At 59.6% G+C, this 19,979-nt stretch overlaps 2 protein-coding genes and 1 long non-coding RNA gene across 3 annotated transcripts in view; all 3 read left to right on the top strand.

Annotated features, from left to right (window-relative positions):
• LOC135405257 (zinc finger protein ZFP2-like) overlaps nucleotides 1–19,979 on the top strand; it is a 225,478-nt gene that overhangs the window by 47,652 nt on the left and 157,847 nt on the right. The window contains exon 2 of the mRNA XM_064639922.1: nucleotides 5,252–5,755. Within this exon, the coding sequence (XP_064495992.1) occupies nucleotides 5,252–5,755 (504 nt within the window). The remainder of the gene's footprint in view (nucleotides 1–5,251; nucleotides 5,756–19,979) is intronic.
• LOC135406411 (maestro heat-like repeat family member 5) lies at nucleotides 11,637–18,456 on the top strand. The gene is made up of 16 exons (XM_064640805.1): nucleotides 11,637–12,224; nucleotides 12,702–12,781; nucleotides 12,974–13,099; nucleotides 13,245–13,324; nucleotides 13,442–13,562; nucleotides 13,765–13,965; nucleotides 14,369–14,473; nucleotides 14,689–14,854; nucleotides 15,320–15,414; nucleotides 15,869–16,018; nucleotides 16,213–16,367; nucleotides 16,732–16,867; nucleotides 16,952–17,086; nucleotides 17,294–17,470; nucleotides 17,736–17,891; nucleotides 18,330–18,456. The coding sequence occupies exons 1-16, from the start codon at nucleotides 12,095–12,097 to the stop codon at nucleotides 18,444–18,446; spliced, it is 2,130 nt and encodes a 709-aa protein (XP_064496875.1). The 5' UTR covers nucleotides 11,637–12,094; the 3' UTR covers nucleotides 18,447–18,456.
• On the top strand, nucleotides 18,689–19,456 carry LOC135405613 (uncharacterized). Its single transcript, XR_010425842.1, has 3 exons — nucleotides 18,689–18,806; nucleotides 19,104–19,163; nucleotides 19,250–19,456. It is a non-coding gene; the product is annotated as an uncharacterized LOC135405613 (long non-coding RNA).

Below are 19,979 nucleotides of genomic sequence, written 5' to 3'. Positions count from 1 at the left end.
GTTTTCTCCTGTATTTGATAGTCACCTGCACTAATCTTCTGGCAGATTTGCTGCCAATTCTTCCTTGCAAACATTTTCTGCTTATCTGTGTTTTTTTTTTACCTCCTACCCCATGTATGCCAGTCAGATTTCTTATGACACACTCCCAGTCCTTGTGCCCACACTGTTATCACACAGGGAAATGTTCTTGCCAACCTAATCAGCCTCCCAGATGCTGGGTTTGGAGCCATTGGTCTGAGTTAGGAATTAGGAAGGGCAGAACAAGTTTGGGCATATTCTAGATAACTGTGAGATGAATCTCTAACCACCAGCTGTGCCATTCTGGAAGCCAGGATGGGCTGGTAACTCTTCATCTGGCCACTCCTCCAACATGGAGAGAGGGTTAAGAGGAAGCTGCTCAAAGGTGTCAGTCTTCTTAAAAGTTGGGTTCAGATTATTTCAATTTACACATGTGTTCTTTCATTCAGAAGGTAAAAAAAAACTAACCCCAAAAAACAGGAGAGTGAAAGGAAAAGCTGCTCTTCTTCCAAGGTTAAAAAGTGGAGTCATGCCCCGTTAAGGCTGTTGGTAATGAAGTGCTGACATCCTGCCTCTGCACCTCCTGTCAGCAAGTGCAGGGAAAACAAGCAGGAGTCCTGGTGCAGGCTGGTGTTCTGACTTGTAGATGGAAGTATGATCTGGAAGCATTTCCTTGGCAAATTGAAGAGAAATCCTTGAAAGCAGCTGTGGAGGAAGTGCTGGTGGAGGTGGCACTTCCAGGTATTTTCAGGTTTGTCTGGGCCAGATCCCAGCAGGAGAGAAGTGTGCACATGCGGGATAAGCAGGGCAGTTTGGAAAAGCAGTCCCTTCACAGCCCGGCTCCCCCCAGCCCCCTTTGGGGGTGACCCCCCGCCCCTCGCGCTCCCTTTGGGGTCCCCCCCGCTCTTTCCCCCCCGCCGCTTTCCCGCCGTGCCCGCCCCGCTCACCCGACAGGGCGGGGCCGGCAGGGACGGGGCGGGGACGGGCCGAGCGCTGATTGGCTGCGGCGGGGGCTCGAGAGGCGGGGCGTGCGCAGAGCGCCATGTTGTCTGCGGGGCAGCGGTAGCGGTGGAGGTGCGGCTGCGTTCGGAGAGCGGGGTTCTGGGGATCCGCTCGGGGCTGCGGGGAGCGCGGCTGTGGGTGGAAAGGCTGGAGGGCTCGGGAGGGTTTAGCCGAGGGGTTCGGGGGTTCCCGAGGGTCAGAGCGCGGGGCCTGGAACCCGCGTGGGGGGGGTGGGGCTGTCCCAGCGCCCTGGCAGCACTGCGCAGGCGCGCCGGCGTTACCCGCCGGCATGACCCGCGACCCGCCATTACCCCTCCTGCCACAGCGCCCCCTGCCGGCCCGGCGGACCGACCCCAGGGAAAGGGGATCCCAATGCCCCCCCGAACCCCAGAGACCCCCAACACGCAGCACACAGAGACCCCAAAGGGACTGGGGCCCGGGGGTCCCCTAAAGCCCAGCAGTGGGGTTCAGGGGATCTCCCAGCCCCCAGGGGAAGGAGTCCTGGGGGTGCCCCCCAAAGTCCAGGGGGGAGATGTACCGCATCCGGGTAAGGGGATCCCAGTGCCCCTCAGTACGGCCCAGTAACCCCCTCAGTGACCAGCCAGTGTGTCCCAGTGACCTCCCACTGCCCCCCAGTATGGCCCAGTGATGTTCCAGTGAGCACCCAGTAACCCCCAGTATGGCCCAGTAACCTGCCAGTGTCTCTCCCTGTGTCCTGGTAATCCCCCAGTAACTCCCCAGTCCCTCCCAGTGCCCTCTGGTTCACCCCAGTGTGTCCCAGTATCCTCCAGTAATCACCCAGTGCCCTGCAAAGCCCCCCAGCTGTTCCCAACGTGTCCCCAGATGCCCTTGGCCTTTCTGTGAGCGTGTGGGGGGGCATTTTTGGGGTCAAAGGGTCCAGGGTTGGGGACATCAGGGATGGGCTTGGGGCCAGTGAAATTGGGGGTAAAAAGGGGGGAATAATGGCAATGGGGAGGCCCTGGGGACATTGGAGACACCAGGGTTGTGTTGGAGTGTGAAGGGGGGAATTAGGAACACCAAGAGGGTCTTGGGGACACCGGGGAGGTCTCAGGACTCACCTGCTCTTGGTGCAGCCTCTCATCTCCCTCCCAGACCTCTTTAACCTCCCCATATGTCCCTTAACCTCCATTTTCCCTTTAGTCCCCTCCCCCCACAGATCCCTTTGATGCCCCAATGCCCCCAAAACCTGTTTTATCTCCCCCAAATACACCCAAAGACCCCTAAACGCCCCCAAATCCCCATCCAAACCCCCAGATCCCTTCAAATCTCCCCCAGCCCCCCCCCTCAAATCCATTCCAACTCCCCCCAAAGAGGGGGGTACCCTGGCACCCTGGGACAGGAACACAGTGGGCTGTACTGGGGGCTTTGGGCTGTACTGGGAGGGCACTGGGGGGGGCTCAGGTGTCCCAGGACAACGTGGCCCAGCTCCAAGAGAGATCCAGGGAGCAGTGAGGAGGTACTGGTCTGTCCTGGTCTGTACTGGTCTGTCCTGGTTTGTATCCCGAATCCCCAAAGCCCCTCCCCAGCTCCCCCAGGACCCTCCCGGACCCCAAAGCCCCCCCAGGCCCCTGACTTGGTCCTGCTGCCCCTTGAGCATCTGCAGCTGCTGCAGAACCAGGCATTTCATCAGCAAATGTGCAGGTGACCCCAAGCTGGGGGTGTGTTGATGTGCTGGAAGGCAGGAGGGCTCTGCAGAGGGACCTGTGTGAGGAAGAGTGTGTCAGCAGGAGCAGGGAAGTGATTGTTGGGCTGGAGTGAGCGCTGGTGAGGCCACCCCTGGAGTGCTGTGTCCAGCTCTGGGCCCCTGAGTTGAGGAAGGCCCTGGAGGGGCTGGAGCAGGTGCAGAGAAGAGCAGCGAGGCTGGGGAAGGGAGTGGAGCACAAGTGGTGTGAGGAGAGGCTGAGGGAGCTGGGGGTGTTGAGGCTGGAGAAGAGGAGGCTCAGGGGAGACCTCCTGACTGTCTGCAAGTCCCTGCCAGGAGGTTGGAGCCAGGTGGGGGTGGGGCTGTTCTGCCAGGAAGCAGCAGTAGGACAAGAGGGCTGGGTCTTGAGCTGTGCCAGGGGAGGTTTAGGTTGGATATTAGGAAGCAATTTTTTGGTGAGAGAGTCATCAGGCCTTGGAATGGTCTGGGCAGGGAGGGGGTGGAGTCAGCGTCCCTGGAGGTGTTGAAGGTGAGAGTGGATGTGGCCTCAGTGCCATGGTCTGGGAAGCACGGCGGGGTTGGATCCAGGGTTGGACTTGATGATCTCAGAGGTCTTTTCCAACCCAGCTGATTCTGTGATTCTGTGATTGCCATTCCTATGGCAGCACATACTTGAGGCTCTATCCCCAGGGTGGTAGAGATGTCTGTCCGTATCTATCTCCAAGGTTAGTCTGTAAATGTGTGGTGTTAGAAAAGCAGGCTAAATTCTGCGATGGTTGTAGAAGGAGAAGGAAGCCCAGAGGCCAGTGCAAGCAGGCAGCCCTCAGCTTGCACCTGATGTCCCCTCCCTGCAGGTTCCTGTCCTTGAGCCCAGGCCCTGAGGTGAGGCTGAGAAGTGGCGCGGAGGTGAGCCCAGAGCTGTCCCTGAGGTGAGGCTGAGAATAAGTGCAAGGCAGAGGTGCTGCTGAGGAAGGAGAGCCCTGTGGTGGGGAAGAGGCGAAGGTGCCCATCCCCGAGAAGGTGCTGTGTCCATCCCCTGTGTGCCAGGTGAGCTGGGGCTTTGCTGCAGAGCTGCGGGCGCTGATTTGAGCGTCTCCAAGTGCTGGGATGGTGGGCACCCAGGAACACAAACTGTGCCTGGCCACGGAGCCTGCAAGGAGGAGCAGAGACAGCGGTGGCAGTGTGGGGGGCCAGGTTTTCCCTGTGCCTTCCCCTGCAGGCCCTGTCTGTCTCTGCTGGGCCCCTGTCCATAATCCCCTTAGGTCCCTGCACACCTGCTCTCCAGAGCTTGACTCACTGCAGACTTTGCAGGGAAATCTGTGCTGGCAGCTGCATCCTGAGCTTAAGGGCAGTTTGTATCCCTGAGTGCTGATCCAGCCTTGGGACCCAAGGGATCCTCTGCTATTCCATCCATGCAGCAGGAGTCACCCTCCTGCCCTTGACTCCCTGCAGAGGAACTAGTGCCATCTCTCTGTTTGGGAGAAGCCAGATGCTGCCCCTGGGCCATCAGAAGTGGTGCTGAAGCCTCTTTCAGCCCAGCCCCAGGTGCAGTTTTCTCATCCCCTCACCGAGTGCCCGCTCCCCCAGCTGGCACTGACCAACCAGGGCGTTTGGCACACTTGGTTTGGTGGTTTGGAGAAACAGCCCTGGGCTGGCAGGGGGCCAGAGAACCTTGAGGAACAGCCCTGGAGAGTTTTAAGTTACACTACAGTAATACAGCTTTTGATTAACATATAGCAACTCAATCAAGTGCCCATGAAATGACCTCACTTCCCTCATCCTCCCAATTAAACACCTTTTTGTGAGCTGAATCTTCCTATTTTGGAGTATTTTTTGGCTGAATCTTAACTTTTTGCAGTTTAGGGGGAGGGGTTCATCCTTCTGTTTCTGAGGGTTTTTTTGCCTGAATCTGGGTGGTTTGGGTTTTTCTGGGCTGAATCTTGGTGTTTTGGAGGTTTTTATGGTCACAGGATGCCCGGTGAGTTCTAGAGATGGACTTGGGCAGGAGGAACCCCCAAGCCAACGCGCTCAGCCCTTGTTTTCCCCCCCATCAGGATTTGTCCTTCCCAAAGCTTGGGTGGATGGAGGAGGAGGCTGCGAGGAAGAGGAAGATGCCTTGGGCCCCCCAGGCAGGTGAGGAGGAAGTCAGTGTCCCTTTGGGCGGGTGTTGTGCTGGCTCTGTCAGCCGAGCATGGCCCCGGCTGCAGGACAACCCCGCTGGCGCCGCCGTCCTGCCGGGGCCGGAGTTGGGGGGATGTCCTTGGCCTTCCCTGTGGGCCGGAGGCAAATCCCCTGCCTGTCCTTCTTGCTTCCTGCCCCAGGCCCCGAGCTGAGGACGGAGAGCCCGGAGGACAAATCCCCCCGTGAGACCCTGGTGGGAGAGGCCGTTTTGAAGGGCTCCCCGGCACAGGAAGGCAGCGGGGAGGAAAAGGGCCGGAGATCCCCCCGCAGGAGGGGCTCCAAAACCATCCCAGGGTGCTCTGAGGAGGAAAGAGCCAGCCTGTGCCGGGAAGGCAACCGGAGCTTGAGGCAGAGCTCTGAGCTGGTGGTCCCTGATCAGCCTCCCAGCAGGGAGAAGCCATTCAGGTGCTTGGTATGTGAGAAGAGCTTCAGGCAGAGCACAAACCTGATCCGACACCAGCACATCCACACTGGGGAACGGCCCTACACGTGTAGGGAATGTGGGAAGAGCTTCAGGCAGAGTTCCAACCTGATCCAACACCAGCACATCCACACTGGGGAACGGCCTTACACATGTGAGGAATGTGGGAAGAGTTTCAGTGACAGGGCCAACCTATGCAGACACCAGCTTATCCACACCAGGGAACGGCCCTATAAGTGCTTGGAATGTGGGAAGAGCTTTCAGCGCAGCTCAACTCTCCTCAGGCATGAGCGGACGCACACGGATGAGAGGCCCTTCTGCTGCTCTGACTGCGGGAAAGGCTTTAAGCAGAACTCCCACCTTGTCACACACCAGCACATCCACACCGGGGAGAGGCCCTACAAGTGTGGGGAGTGTGGGAAGAGCTTCACCCAGAGCTCTAACTTGACCAGACACCAACGGACCCACCAGTAAGGGAAGCCCTGTGACTGCCCCGACTGCGGGAAGAGCTTCGGCCGCTGCTTCCACCCCGAATGAAGCCCCTGATGTTGAGGCATCCCCTGGAGTCCAGTGACTGTCAATCCATCCCTTTTGACCACAAAGGGCCAGTCCCCTTTCCCAGGGGCAGTTTCTTCCAACAGATCCCTTCTTGGGGGTGTGTGTGTCGAGATTCCTGCCTTGGCTGGGGACTCCTCAAGGTCCCTCCTGGAGGTTGAGAGCAGAGATCTCTTCATGGGCGTTGGTCTGGGGGAGTTCCATCCATCTCTAATTAAGAATTATTGCTTTTGTGCCAGCTTGAGTAGAATTGCTTCAACAATTGCTTTAGTGTAGAGCACTGTCCTATCTTATCCTGTATCAGGAGTAGTTTTAGTGTTTATATTGTGCACTAAATAATTCTGATAAAGATGTAGTGTCTGATCATTTGTAACCCTAAATAATTAATTTCTAACAATAGATCTGATTTGCCATCTTGAAAATCTGGGGGACAAAAGTGGTTCAGTCACACCTTTGTAATTCCTCTAAACTGAAAGTGTTGGCATAATCCAAGGCTGTGATTGGATCCAGCAGCCCCCAGCACCCCACAGTAAGTTGGGAGCTCAGTGGGGACACCTCCCTTTGCCAACCCCCCTGTGCCCGAAGACCCTCATGAAAGCATCGGAACCACCAGGCCACCCCTCCTTTTCCACTTTCTCCCTTTTTCTTCCACTTTTTCATGATTACCTCAATTCTCAGCCCTCCTAAATCAGTTTCGGAGTCCCAACCTCCACTTTTTGCCCCCTCTCTCTCATGTCTTCCACATCATCACCCCACTCCCCAGCCCCCTCATGCTCAGTTTTGGAGTCCCACCCTCCCCTTTCCCCATTCTTCTGACCCACCCATTTCCCATCAGAGCCCCTCAGACCCCTCTTCCCTCCACTTTTGGGGTGCCCCACTCCCCTCCCATTCAGTTTGGGGTCCCACCACCTCTTTATCCCATCTGACACCCCTTTTCCCACCAACCTTCCCCTTCCCACCCACCCCCCGCTCACCCGAGAGCTCCTTGCCCGCAGCTGGGGGGGCTCCCAGCACCACCAGTGCCCAGAGAAGTCCCCCCAGAAAAGGGGTTGGGTGGGGTCCTTGGTGGGCTTTGAGTGGGTTTGAGGGTCCTTGGGGGGCTATGTGGAGGTTTTGGGTGAGCTGGGTGCTTTCTTGAGGGGCAGGTGCCCTCTCAAAGCCCCTCCAGAGCAAGCTGACATTGGGGGAATACAGGGGGGTCCCAATTCCCCATCGATCCTGGAGCCAATTCTGCCCCCCACAAACTTGGCTCCACCTCTTGGGTTTTCACCAAGCTCCTCCCCCAGTACCCCCGAATAACCAGGACTGGGGAGAACTGGGAAGCTTTACTGGGATCACTGGGAGCAGCCGGGTGGAGGCAGAGTGACAGCAGGGGAGGGGGGGACACACGACCCCCCCAAAATCCTCACAGGGACAGGAGGGGTCCAGGCTGGGCCCGAGGCCCCGGGGAGGGGCTGCGGCCGCCGCCGGCTCAGGAGCTCTGTGGGGAGAGAAAAGGGGGTGACACCGGGGTGGGGGGTCCCCAGGGGGGCACAGACGCTCTGGGGGGACACACGACCCCCTGGGACCCCCCTCACCTTCTGGCGCAGGTAGAAGCCGAGCCCCAGCGCCAGGGAGACGAAGGCCAAGAGGAAGCCCCCGGCCCCTCCTTGGCAGCAATTGCTCAGGCTGATGGAGCCCGGCAGGGCCGGGGCCGCCGGCGGTGTCCGATCCCGGCAGGAAGCGGGGAGGGCCCGGCAGTGTCTGATAGAAATAAATCAAGGCAGATCTCTCTCTCACCCTCTGGGCAGTGACCATCAAGAGCTGTCCCTGCTTCACAGCAGACGCTCCACACACTTCAACAGTCTGTGGAAGAATCTGCTCTATGAAAGTTGGCCCTGGGCTTTTATGCTTATCCACTGATGGATCTCCAGTCACATATTCCCAGGCCAGTGAGCAGCTGATCTGTCAAACTCTGCTTCCAAAAGCAGGATGTGTGTTGGAAGGCTGGGGAACCAGGTTGGGTTTGGCACAATTCAGCAGTAAACCAACCCCTTGGCACCAGCAGCAACTCACACAGAGAGTTTGCAGTGCTTGCATTTTCCCATCAGATTCTTTTCCAGGCAGAACAGGGGTCTGTTACCACCTGCCCCAGAAAGGGAAGGGTAACCAGGTTCTTATTAATAAATCCCTTGGGGTGGATTAGAGTGAAACAACACTGAATAATTGGTGTTTGAAAACATATATATGCAGGGTTTATTTTAGAACAATTTTGTTTCAAAGGTAAGCAGGTATGTTGCCATTTTGGGTGTTATCATCTCTATCTCTCATCTACAGCAATATGGCATAAAGAGAACCTTTAGGGAAAATGCATAAGGGAAAGGCAGGATAAGGGTAAGGGAGAGTAAAGGAAAGCAAAGCTGAGAGTGGAAAGATGTCTATAGTCACTGCCCACGGGGTCCAGCAATGGAACTTGGGAGTTGCAGCTCCAGTGTCTGTGAGTTGAAGTGGTGACCTTGATCCGTTGGGGGTGGGGGAGGGAAGCCCCCACACTCCAAGAAGTTATGAGTTATTATATCCATGGATGGTGTCCCGGGCTGTGCCTTGAGCCTCCAAGGTCTGCTGGGCCTGCACAGAGTTCCCGTGAGGGGCCTGGTGAACACGTCTCTTCTCGCCTTTTCAGGGCTTGACACCTTCAGCAGCACTGGCAGGGGGGATGGGTCCAGCTGCCTCTTCCCAGCCTGCAAAAGTGCCCTGGCAATCCTAGAATGCATAAATCATTGTGGGAGTTTGAGACCCTCACAAATCCAATTTCCAAGTCCAAGCCCCCCCCCAGTTTGTTTCAGTGTGAGAGGGTTTTCAGACAAAACACAGCTCAGTATGGGGGGAAAGGAATTATATTACAGTTTATTACTTACACAAATAAATACTATAATACATTATATACAAAATTCTAACTATCTCTCCTATGGAAAAGCAATATATTTACATTAGATCAAATCCCTCCTTTCCCTCCAATAAAAGTTCTGAAGGGAAGATGAAAAGACCCTTTCCACTTTCAGGGCAGCAGTGTCTCTCCTCTTAAAGGCAGCAGTCGCAGTTGGATTTGTCATAGCTGGAAAATCTCTCTCTCTCTCCATTACAACACAGGGGTCTTCTCTCACCCCTCGGCCCTTCGGCTCCAGCTGAAGGTCTCTCTCCCGTGGACTGCGAAAGCAGGGACAAGGCTCACCTCTCCACAGTCATATCACAGGGGTACTGGGCACCCCTGACACTCCCTTCCTCAGGGGATTCAAGTTCCTCCTGAGTCAGAACGTTTAGGGCTTTCAGTTCAGTTTTTGCCCCAAGCGTTCCAGCAGAGCTCCTTTGCTCCGTCTCAAACTGTCAGCATGGCGAAGGGGGGCAGGAAGGCCTCTTCCCCCCTCCACATTCCTCCTGGCTGTCCTGGTCCAGCTCCAGGACATCTCTGAGCTTCTCAGCTTTTCTCTCTCTCTCTCTCTCTAGTTGCTGCTGCATTTCAGGACTCCCTTCAAGTGGAAGTCCACCCCCTCCTTCCAAGAGGGGTCTCAAAGGGTTTGGAGAAATAAAGCCAGGCTCACCCCAAACAGTCTCTGCTGAGCCTGGTGCTCTGTCTCTCCGTCGGGCATCTCTGTGTCTCTCAGCTTGGCTCTGTGCCACCTCGTTCCTGCTGACTGTCTTCTTGGCTCTCAGCCACAGATCTCTGTTCGGTGCTGTCTCTGCCGCCGCTCCTGCTGCCCACTCACAGTGGAGAAAAACTCCCTCGGCTCTTGGCCACAGTACTCAGCCCAGTTTAACACTGTTCCGAGTTTCTACAGCCCCAGCCAGGGGGCTGGGGGGTCTTGGCCCCCAGCAGGGCTCCCTGGCCCCCCTCTCTCCTCGTGGTCTCAGACCATGGCTGCTGCTCTTGTTTCAGCTACGTAATCTCTTCTTTTCTGGCCTGTTGTGATATGTTTAATTTTGCAGGGGTGCTGATTGGGTCAACACCAAGAATACCACCTGCTGGGGTTAACCACTTTCCAACTCCAGGGGAAAACCCTTTTTAACCCATGACAGTCATGAACCATTTCAGTCTCTGACTCCTCACCTTGGCCAGTCAGTTCTTGGGAACAGCCCCGGCAGCGCAGCCCCCAAGGGCACACGATGTGCTGCTGTGCTGGAGAGGACCCTCCTCAGCCTGGGCAGCAGGGCTGCAGGGGGGGATTCCCTGACCCTCCCCAGATGGGCCCTTCCTGCCCAACAGCTCCTGCTCCAAAGGGCTCCCACGCACCCTGGGCCACTTGTCCCACTTGGGCACTGGAGCTGCCCCAGGGCATCTCTGGGCAGTGGCCAGCTCTGGGACTGCTCTGGCAAGTCATGGCCTGAAGCCACGAGTGTGGAATTTAGGAAAAGTTGAAATCTCTGCAGAACAGAACTCTTGGTGACTGCTGAAGGCTTCATGAACAGCACTGCCACATCTTTTCTTTTTTTTAAATTCATCAATTTTTTGTAGGCGAACACCAGGACTATGAGACTTGGAAAGAGCAGCTTTAGACACGGGCCCGCTGCAGCAGCAACTTCCGGGATCGAGCAAAGTAGAAAAACAACGGCCACTTGAGTTATTTATTGTAGGGGGCCCGGGGGTCAGCCATGATGTTGCCTGAAAGCTGGGACTGCTCAGGGCTGGAGCGTGGCCCCAGCACAGCCTCTCCCAGAGAAGGACAGGGCAGAGGGGCTCTGGGGTGTGGGCAGCGAGGGCCAGCTGGGCTGGCAGGCAGCTCCGGGCACCTCTGGGGCTGTCAGAGAGGGGCTGTTCCAGGGCCCTTTGGGCTTCTGGGGGCTTCTTTGGTCTGATTCTGTAGAAGAGACACAGAACTGAGGCAAGAGCAGCAGGACTACAGCTCCTGGCCCCTCAGATGGACCAATGCGGCCGCTCAGCTGGGCTGTGCCAGCAGATGACAGCTCCCAGCATGCTGAGGAGCCTGATCCTTCCAGCTGGATCCCTGTGGTAGTTTAGTCTAGGCCTTCCTTGGTGAATCCAAGGAATCTCCCTGGGTGCCATCCTCCCCCCTTCATCCCTAACCCCCCCTCAAGTCTCTGCCAGCCTGGCAGGGCCACTCAGCCACCCCTGGGGCAGCTCAGGGTGCCGCACAGGGACCTGGGGTGCGGCGAAGGCCTTGGGAGGGCTCCTGAGCGGCCCGGTGCTGGAAGAGCTGTTGAGTGGGGAAAAACTCTTGCTGGTCAGTGGGAGAAAGAGAAGATGCAACAAAAGCCATGGTTTCAGTTAAGCTTGAGCAAACGTTATGCATTTAATGTGACTGAAGGGCTCTGAGGCCAGGCTCTGCAGTGTGGGGACAGGAAAGGGATGTCCTGGGGGCACGCAGGGCTGTCTGAACATGGAGCTTCTTGAGATGTCCCGAGGAGACACGAGAGCAAAGTGGGGCCTGGAGACACTCTGAGGGCAGCTGGGCGCCCAGGGCTGAGGCAGGCCTGTGTCCCCAGGGACACCCTGCCTGTTCCTGCCTGCGTGGTGGCTCCCTGGGACCCGTTGCTGGGGGCAGGTGCCATGTCAACAAGCACTGGGACCTGTGGCTAGTGGCCAGCAGCGTGTCACAGAGGGGCCCTTTGTGACACCCACTGCAGCAGGTGAGCTCAGCGCTGCCGTGGCCCACGGTGGGTCAGTGTCCGTCAGGACGGCGACCGGACAGGAGAGGAGTGCGGCGCTGGCGAGAAGCCCCCGACTGCAGTCCACATCTTGTCCACGACCCTTGGTGGCCCCGTGGGAACGTGGAGTTTGGCTGCGGCGCTTTGCCAAAGCGTTTTTGCCTGAGGCATTTGGGCCGAGGTCTTTTGGCCGAGGCGCTTTGCCTGAGGCACTTTGCCTTGGCCTTTGGGCTGAGGTCTTTTGCCTTGGCCTTTTGGCTGAGGCCTTTTGCCTTGGCCTTTGGGCTGAGGCACTTTGCCTTGGCCTTTGGGCTGAGGCACTTTGCCTTCGCCTTTTGGCTGAGGTGCTTTGCCTTCGCCTTTTGGCTGAGGCCTTTTGCTGAGGCCTTTTGGCTGAGGCACTTTGCCTTGGCCTTTGGGCTGAGGGACTTTGCCTTGGTTTTTTGGCTGAGGCACTTTGCCTTGGCCTTTTGGCTGAGGCCTTTTGCTGAGGCCTTTTGCCTGAGGCACTTTGCCTGAGGCGATTTGGCCGCAGCATTTTTCCCGAGGGTGTTCGACTCCACCATTCGGACGCCCTCCGTAGGCAGGCTCCCCTGTGTTCTTTGATTCACAGGATGGAGAAGAGACCCCCCGCCTGCCCCAGGCAGGCCTGGATGGAAGACAGCTCTTCCCAGGAGAGCCGCTCTCCAGGTCTGCAGCTTCCGTCCTCCTGCGAGGTGACCACCATGCAGCCCCTCAAGCTCGGTGAGTGAGGGGCCCTGTGGGGCTGGGCAGGGCTGGGCCCCACCAGCACACCCTGTAGCACACTGGGATCCCACTTTCCTGGCCAGCTGACAATGAGGGTCCTGGGGGTCAGCCATGATGTTGCCTGAAAGCTGGGACTGCTCAGGGCTGGAGCGTGGCCCCAGCACAGCCTCTCCCAAAGAAGGACAGGGCAGAGGGGCTCTGGGCTGTGGGCAGCGAGGGTCAGCTGGGCTGGCAGGAGGCAGCCATGCTGTGGGAGCCTGGGCCTTTCCTGCCTGTCTGCCATTGCTTTCCTCAGCCCGGGGCACTGGGGCTTTCCCAGGCATGGCAGCTCCACTGCTGGGCACCCTCCAGCCAGGAGCTGCAAGGGAAGGCCGTGCCAAGGCAGTGGGCAGAGAGCTGGGTGGAGGGCAGATATCCTTTGCTCCCTCCTCTCGCTGGACCCTCTGCAGCTCTCCCTGCTCCTTCCCCCCTTAGATGCCAGCTGGTTGCCCATCTACAAGGAGGAGCAGGAAGCTGTTGATTCCATCCTGGCCTTTGTCACCAGCCCCAACAAGGTAACTGTGGCCAGCTGGAGGGTGGCTGTGCTGCTGTCTGCTGGCAGGGGCTCTGCTGCCGGGCTGCTGGAGGGGTGCTGGCAGGGCAGGGCTGCTTCTCCCGCAGGGCACTGCACCCCCTGTGCTGCGGTCCCGCTGGCTGTGTCTGCCCACTCACAATCCGTGTTTGTGTCTCTGTCCCCTGGCTGGCAGGAGGAGAGAGACAAGGCCACATTTCTCCGGAGCATCTCCGTGCTGTGCAGAAGCGCCTTGAACCACGGCCTGACCCAGGGCCTGGATCTGTTCTGTGACACGTACCAGCTGGCAGAGAACATCAAGGTGAGGGCACTCTGGGCAATGTGGCGAAGGGAGCAAAGCCCCCTGGCACAGGCAGCCTGTGTGGACAGCGCTTGGGTGGGTCAGGGACTGGAGGCCCTGGGTGCTGGCAGCTGCCAACAGGTGCCATCCTGGTTGTGCTCTGCAGGCGCTGCTGGAAGAAGAGCCAAGGGACCAGCTGTGCACAGACCTTCGGCATCTTTCCATGCTGGCTCTGGAGAAATTGAGGTACCTGCCCATCTGTCACGGCCCCCCCGGCCCAGAGGTCCGATGCCACCTGCACGAGTTGTCGAGGGGCTGCTTCCAGCACCCGTGTGCAACCCGTGTCCTGCCCTCTCCCTGCAGCTTGGTGGACACAGCGCTGGAGGGCAAAGCCAAAAGCCTCCTCCGCACGTGTTTCTCAAGTGTCTTCTGGCTGCCTGCAGAGAAGGAAATGCCAAAAGCAGATCTTGCCCTCTATATCAAGGTAAGTGCTGGCTAAGCTCCAGGGGCCTCCAGCCCCTCTGGCCTGCTCCCTGGCTACCCCATGCTGCCACAGGAGCAGGGATCCCAGGCAGGGCAGGGTCTTTCCCACCCTCATGCCTCTGTCCTTTTCCCATGGGCCTGGCCGCATCCCGTGCCACAGGCTGCTCTGCCCTCTAAGACTGTCTATGCCCATGTCTCTTCAGGGAAGTGTGGGCATCCTCCTCCTCCTCCTGTGGCACAGGGGGTTCAGATGGCTCTCCTGGGGCTGGGAGGAACAGCAGAATGACTGCCACTGCTCTCTGTGTTCCTTGCAGACCCTGAACTCCATGGACAGCATGCTGAGGACAGTGGTGCTCAGCTTTCCTGCCTCTCGAGTCAGCGAGGAGCTGCAGGGCATCTTGGAGGTCTGGCACAAGCAAAAAGGGGGGGTTCCCAGGGCTGTTCCTCAGCCTGGAGGGGAGGGTTTGCCCACTGCTGGCTGAGTGGTGCCCAGAGCAGTGCTGAACAGGCAGAGTGCCCTGCAGGGAGGGTGCCCACCTCCTGTGGGGAAGCAGGGGCAGGCCCCAGGCTCTTGTGGAGCACAGGGGCTGCAGAGGGTGGCACCTGCCCTCCTCCTTGGCCATGAGGTTGGCTCTGGGCCTGTGTGCCCGACCTGGGTGGGAATCCAGGGGCAGACACCCCACTGCAGACTTTGCTGGAGGGGAGAGGAACCCTTGAGGGATGGGGCAAGCGTGGCCCAGCAGTGGAGCTGTGCTGCTGGTGTTGGAGTCTGCTCCCAGGGCTCACCCGCTGCTTCTCTTGTCCCAGCTGCTGCTGGACTTCACCAGATGCGAGAGAGAGGCTGTGAGGGAGAGGGCCATGGCAAGGATCGATGTGCTGGCCCGTGTGCTGTCCGACTATTCCACTCTGCAGGTAAGGACCAGGCCCCCTCCAGCCAGGCCCTGCCCCCATCCCTGCTGCTCTCCATGCCGGGGCTGCTGCCCACATGGCTGCTCTGAGAGACGGGGACGCAGGGCCCTGAAAAGCCTGGTCTCTCCAGGAATCCAGCCCTGGGCAGACTCTCGGGAGGGGGGCTTTGGCACCACCTTTGTGCCCTCAGCCCTTCTGCTCATGCCTCCCTCATCTAGGCCAATGCCAACATCAGAAGAGGCACTGCTGGACCTGTCTGCTCTGGGGAGATCCAGCTCCCGCTCCTAGGAAAGCTGCTGGGGCGTCTCATCCTTTTCCGGTTCTCCGAGGAGCAGACAAGCTGTGCAGCTTTCCATGCTCTTTTTGCCCTGGCTGAGTTCATCTGTAAGTAAAAAAGGCAGAGCAGTGCTGGGCTTCATCTACTCTATCTCCTGATAGATCTGCTTCCTGACCCCCTTTGCCCCTCCCAGCTGCTTCCCAGAGCTTCCCACTTGCCACTTTGCTGCAGAGGCTGAGTGCTCTGCTCAAGGCCAGGATCTGTTTGCTGCTGCTCTCCTTCCTCCCCTTCCTTTCAGGATCTTGCAGCCCGCTGGTTTGTGGGCCCCACAGTCAAAGCCCCTCTTGACTTCCCTGTCCCAAAGCCACGTCTTCCCTGGTGGGGAAGAGCAGATCCCCCACCCTGGCTGGTCCCTCCAGTGCCTGTAGCAAGAAGCTGTTCCTGATGCCCTCCTGAAATCCTGGGCTGCTCCTGTCCTGCCCCCTGGCCAGCAGATGCCAGGGAGGTTTGATGAGCTTGCTGGCAAAGCTGCTCTGCCTTCCTGACTCTTGTGTGTTTGCCCCGGTGTTTAGTCGAATCCAGGCTAAAGGACAGAGCAGACCAAGTCCACTGGGAAGCCGTGACCACCTCCGCGCTGTGTTCTCTGAGCGCCAGGGACTGTGCCAAGGTAAGGAGCTGCGCCCTTGCTGGGACTCCTGTCCGTGGCACCAGCAGGGCACTGGTGTGAGCCAAAGGACCCCGCAGCAGTGGGGCTGGCGTGCCCTCAGCTCCCTGGGGAGAGGGTTCCTGCCATCCTTGAGCAGGGACAGCACGAGGGCTGCACTCCAGTGGCCCAGCAGCAGCTTTAGCCCCAGCAGGAGCTCCAGTGCTCCTGGCCACCAGCAAGTCCCTGGTTCTCGGTGGGGCCAGCAGCCTGTGCCCATGAGCCCTCCTCCCCAAGCAGAAGGGCCCTCTCTGCTCATCCTCTGCCATGCAGGGACTGCAGGCACTTCTGCCAGCTTTGCTGTGGGCACTGCTGTCAGCAGTGGTGGGCACGTCCGGCCAGGGCCCCTCAAGCTGCTCAGCCAAGCAGCACCATCAGGGCACTCAGCGCAACATCTCTTCCTTCCTTGCTGCCACAGACCTTTGGAAAATACCTGCAGTCCCACGAGAGGACGGATGTCATCCTCGTGGCCATCGAGGCGTTGGGAGATGCCAGCATCCTCGACCAGCAGGTGCCCAGCAGCCTGCTGGATGTGGCCTTGGAAGACCCGGACGTCTGGCTGACGGACGTAAGTGGCCTGTGGCTGCATTGTCGTGCCCTTCAGCCCTCTTGAGCCTTGTTCCTCCCTGCATCCCTCCCTCCCAAGCACAGGTGACTTGGGCCCCCCAAGCCACCTCAAGGCAGCAGAGAGGAATGGGAAGGGCAACTGAGCACATGGCTGCACTCCGGGGGCAGTGCCATCCTCACCTATATCCCCTGCAGGCACCCAAGATAGTCAGCAGCATCCTTGAGAGCCTGCCATACTGCAGCACACAGGCAGCGTGGGAGAAAGCAGAGTCACTGCTTCGCCTGATGACCAACCTGTACCCCACCACAGTGGTCATCCTCCTGTGCAAGGCGGCTCTTCAAGGAGACAGGTACTGGCCCTGATGGCCTTGAGGGTGGGCTTGTTCCCTGTGGGGAAAGGGACCCCAAGACTCTCTGGCTGCCAGAGCCAAGGAATGCTGCGGGACAGCCTGCAGAGTCAGGCCCTCCATCCCCCCACGCTTTCCAGCCCTGCTGGCTGGTCTGGCTTTACAGCAGCCAAAGCTGGCCCAGCCAGCCCAGAGCCAGCACGGTGCTCCAGCCCCACGGGGAACACGCCCTCAGCCCCATCCTGCCCACACGGGCAGGGCCCCCAGGGACGTGCAGCCAGGGCTCCAAGGGGTAGGTTCTGGGGGGCTGCTCCAGGCCACAGCACTGTGGCTGAGGCAGCCCTGCTGACAGTGCTCTGCCTTCCAGCACTGCGCCGGAGCTGTGGGAGCTGATGTCCTCCATGCCGGAGACGCTGGCCAAGATCTTGGAGGGCTTTGCCAACCTGCTGCACAGACAGTGCTTCCGCTGCTCCGCAGAAGGCCCCCGCACCCAGCCCGTGGCTGTGAGTGACCACCAAAGGCCCTGGTCCCCTCCCACCAGCCCTGCAGGCTCTGCCGGCCCCTCACGGCTCTGTTTGCTCCTGCAGTCATCCTCCAGGAAGGCTGAGTGGGAGGATTTGGCTGACGAGCCCGACATCGAGAGCCATCAGGGCTGTCCAAACGAGAGGACGGCCAGGCTGCTGCTGGAAGGGCTCGTGGGGCTGTCGCAGAGAGCCGAGATGGTGAGCAGGGCAGTGTGAGGGGCAGCCCTGTCGGCAAAAGGGGGCTGGGGCTGTGTGGAAAGCAGTGCTTTGGCCTGGCCTGGGACTCAGAACGTGGGGTGACTGCTCCAAACACCCTCCCTGCCATGGCGGGGCCTGGGGTGGCTGCCTGGGGAGCTTTTCAGGCACGGCCCTCTTCACCCAATGGACATTCTCTTCTCTCTACAGGCAAGAAACATCGAACTCTTCCTGCCGGGCATGATGAAGATCCTGCAAGCTGGCAGCGAAGATGCCCAGATGAAGATCCTGCTGGCCTTGCAAAACGTTCTGCGTCAGCTGAAGAAGAGCAAGGCCAGCTTCATCGCTGTGCAGCTTGTGGGGAGGCTCCTGCCCCTCTTTGACTCGGTAAGGCTGATGTGGAGCCTGAGCCCCTCAGATGGGCACTGGACAATGACAGCTGCCCTGCAGCCCAGCCCTGCGAGCAGCACTTGGAGCCAGCTCCGCTCCCCTGGGCTCTCCTGGGATGGCTTCTGGGCCATGCAGCCTAGTCCTGCTTCCTCTGGGATGTGAGGCCGGAGCCGCTGCCCTCCCCTCAACCATGATCACGGCCCTCTGCACTGTGGGCAGGGAGCTGCTGTTTGCAAAACTCCCTTTTCCTGCTTCCTGCCAGGAGTGCAGCGAGCTGCGAGAGCTGTCCATCCGCATGCTCACGGAGCTGCTGCAGTTGGTGGTCGGCAGGGATGAGAAGAGGATGAGGAAGGAGGTGTGGCGGGCACTGGTGCCTCTCCTCTTCCGCATGAGCGACCAGGTCCCCAGCGTGGCCAAGGTACAGGTTTGAAGGCTGAGCCCTGACACACAGAGGGCTGGGCTGACACCCCCCAGGGCTCCTGGGCATTGGGGCAAGGGCAGCTGGCAGCGGGCAGCGCTCCCCCAGCACAGCCCGTGGGAAGGTCCATGTGGACCCAGCGCCAGCAGGGCCGGAGAAGCTGGCACGGCCCTGTGCAACACCTGCCCTGCCTGCTCCTGCAGGGCTCAGCAGCAGCCTGTGACCACCACGGCCTGAGCAGGGGCATCCCCACAGGCTGTGTCAGAGGCCAGGCCTTTGAGCCTCCATGCCTGTCCCTGAGGGCTGTCCCCAAAGGCTCCCAGACATTTGGGCTAGGGCATGTCCCAGCTTCCTAAAGGCAGGATCCCCCAGGAACAGAGCCAAGATGTCTCCTTGCCCAGGCCCCCGGGCCATCCCTGAGCTCATGCTGTCCTGCAGGCCTCCAGGGAAGCCCTTCTTGCTGCCGCAGAGCTGCTGAAGTGGAAGACGCTCAAGCACCTGCTGCAGAGAGAGCGGCTGTGGGAGCTTGGAGCGTGCTTGGTAAGGACAAGCTGAGGGGCCCGGGCTGGGGGAGGGCTGCCCTCATCCCATGTCTGGGCTGGGGGCTCTGCAGCTGGGCAGAGCCTGGAGCTGCATCCCTGTTGCTGCCCTCAAGAACAGAGCCCCAGGGGCTCTTCTGCTGGCCCCTGTCCCTTCCCTGTAGCCAGCAGGAGGGGAGGCCTCTCCGTCCCAGGGGGTGCTGGCGGGAGGCACTGCTCCAGCCAACTGCCCCAGTGACAGCCCTGGAGAGACATGCCTTGTTCTCTCTGCAGCTTCAGAAGAGCAGGAGCAGGGCTGAAGACTTCATCCACCAGAGCCTGCCCTACCTGCAGGACCCTCAGGCCAACGTGCGCCTGGCGGCCGTCAGGTTCATCGGTGAGTGCCAGCCCCTGCGGTGCCTCTGGGGCAGCCTGGCCCCTGTGCCACTGCTGCCCCAGCAACGAGGGGCAGTCCTGGGGCTGCCCCAGCCCCGGCCACCCCGGGCAGGGCCTTGCCTCCCTCTGCCAGCCCTGCCCACGCAGCGGGGCTTGGTGGCCGCCTTGCTCAGTCCCACTGCCCTGAGCTTCTGGGGGCTCCTGGGCTCAGCCCTGCTGAGGGGGAGGAGGGTAGGTCTGGGGGCCCTGCTGCTGGGAGCAGGCTGGGGAGCAGGGGCTAATGGAGCTCTGTGCCCAGGACTCATCACACGGCGCCTGAGGGAGCAGACCACAGAGAGTCAGGCTGACATCCTGAGCGGTGAGTGGGGAGCGCGGTCTGTGGGGAATCCAGAGGCTCTCTGCAGACGGGGGGTTTTATCTGGGCTCTGTTTCTCTCCATCGCAGCACTTCAGCCCTTGGAGAATGACTGGGACATCTCTGTCAGCTCCCTGGCAGCTCGGACAACCTCCATTCTGAGGAGTCCTTGCGTGCAGCAAAGACCAAGAGGCCTCCTGCGAGCACTGCGCTGCTGCTGGCCGTGAGCCCGGCAGAGGTGCAGCTTGCCTTGGCTAAAGGACTGGGGCTGAATAAAGCTGCAACAACGTGCCCAAAGCCCTGGTGTCCTTCAGCTGCGTGGTGCTGAGTGTGCCGAGCCGACCGTGTCCTTCCTGGGCTGTCCCGCAGGCAGTGGGATGCTCCCCCCTCAGCACCCCTGGCCCCAGGCTTGTGGGACAAGCTGAGCCCTGGATGGGGCTTTCCCCGGGAGAAGCCACCTTGGCTAAAGGACAAGCTCCTGCCCGAGCCTTCTCACCCCGTTTCAGGGCCACTGCCAATGTCACCCTGCCCTCTGCCAGTGTGAAGCTATTCCCCCTTGTCCTGTCACTCCAGGCCCTCATCAAAAATCCATCTCTAGCTCCCTTGGAGCCTCTTTTAGGCACTGGAAGGGGCTGGAAGGTCACCCCAAAACCTTCTCTTCTCCAGCCTGGGCAGCCACAGTTCTCCCTGTGTCCCCACACGGTGCCCCACTCTGTGACCCCTGTGTCCTCCCAGGCCCAGCACCCCAGGAGGTGGCACAGCAGCAAGCCCTGTGCTGCAGCTGCCACAGGACCAGGAGCTCACCCGGAGACATTGCCAG

Source organism: Pseudopipra pipra, chromosome W (genome assembly GCF_036250125.1).
Source record: "Pseudopipra pipra isolate bDixPip1 chromosome W, bDixPip1.hap1, whole genome shotgun sequence".
Classification (NCBI taxonomy): domain Eukaryota; kingdom Metazoa; phylum Chordata; class Aves; order Passeriformes; family Pipridae; genus Pseudopipra; species Pseudopipra pipra.
The sequence above is the reverse complement of the archived record's forward strand: the minus strand, read 5'-3'. Positions and strand labels throughout refer to the sequence as shown.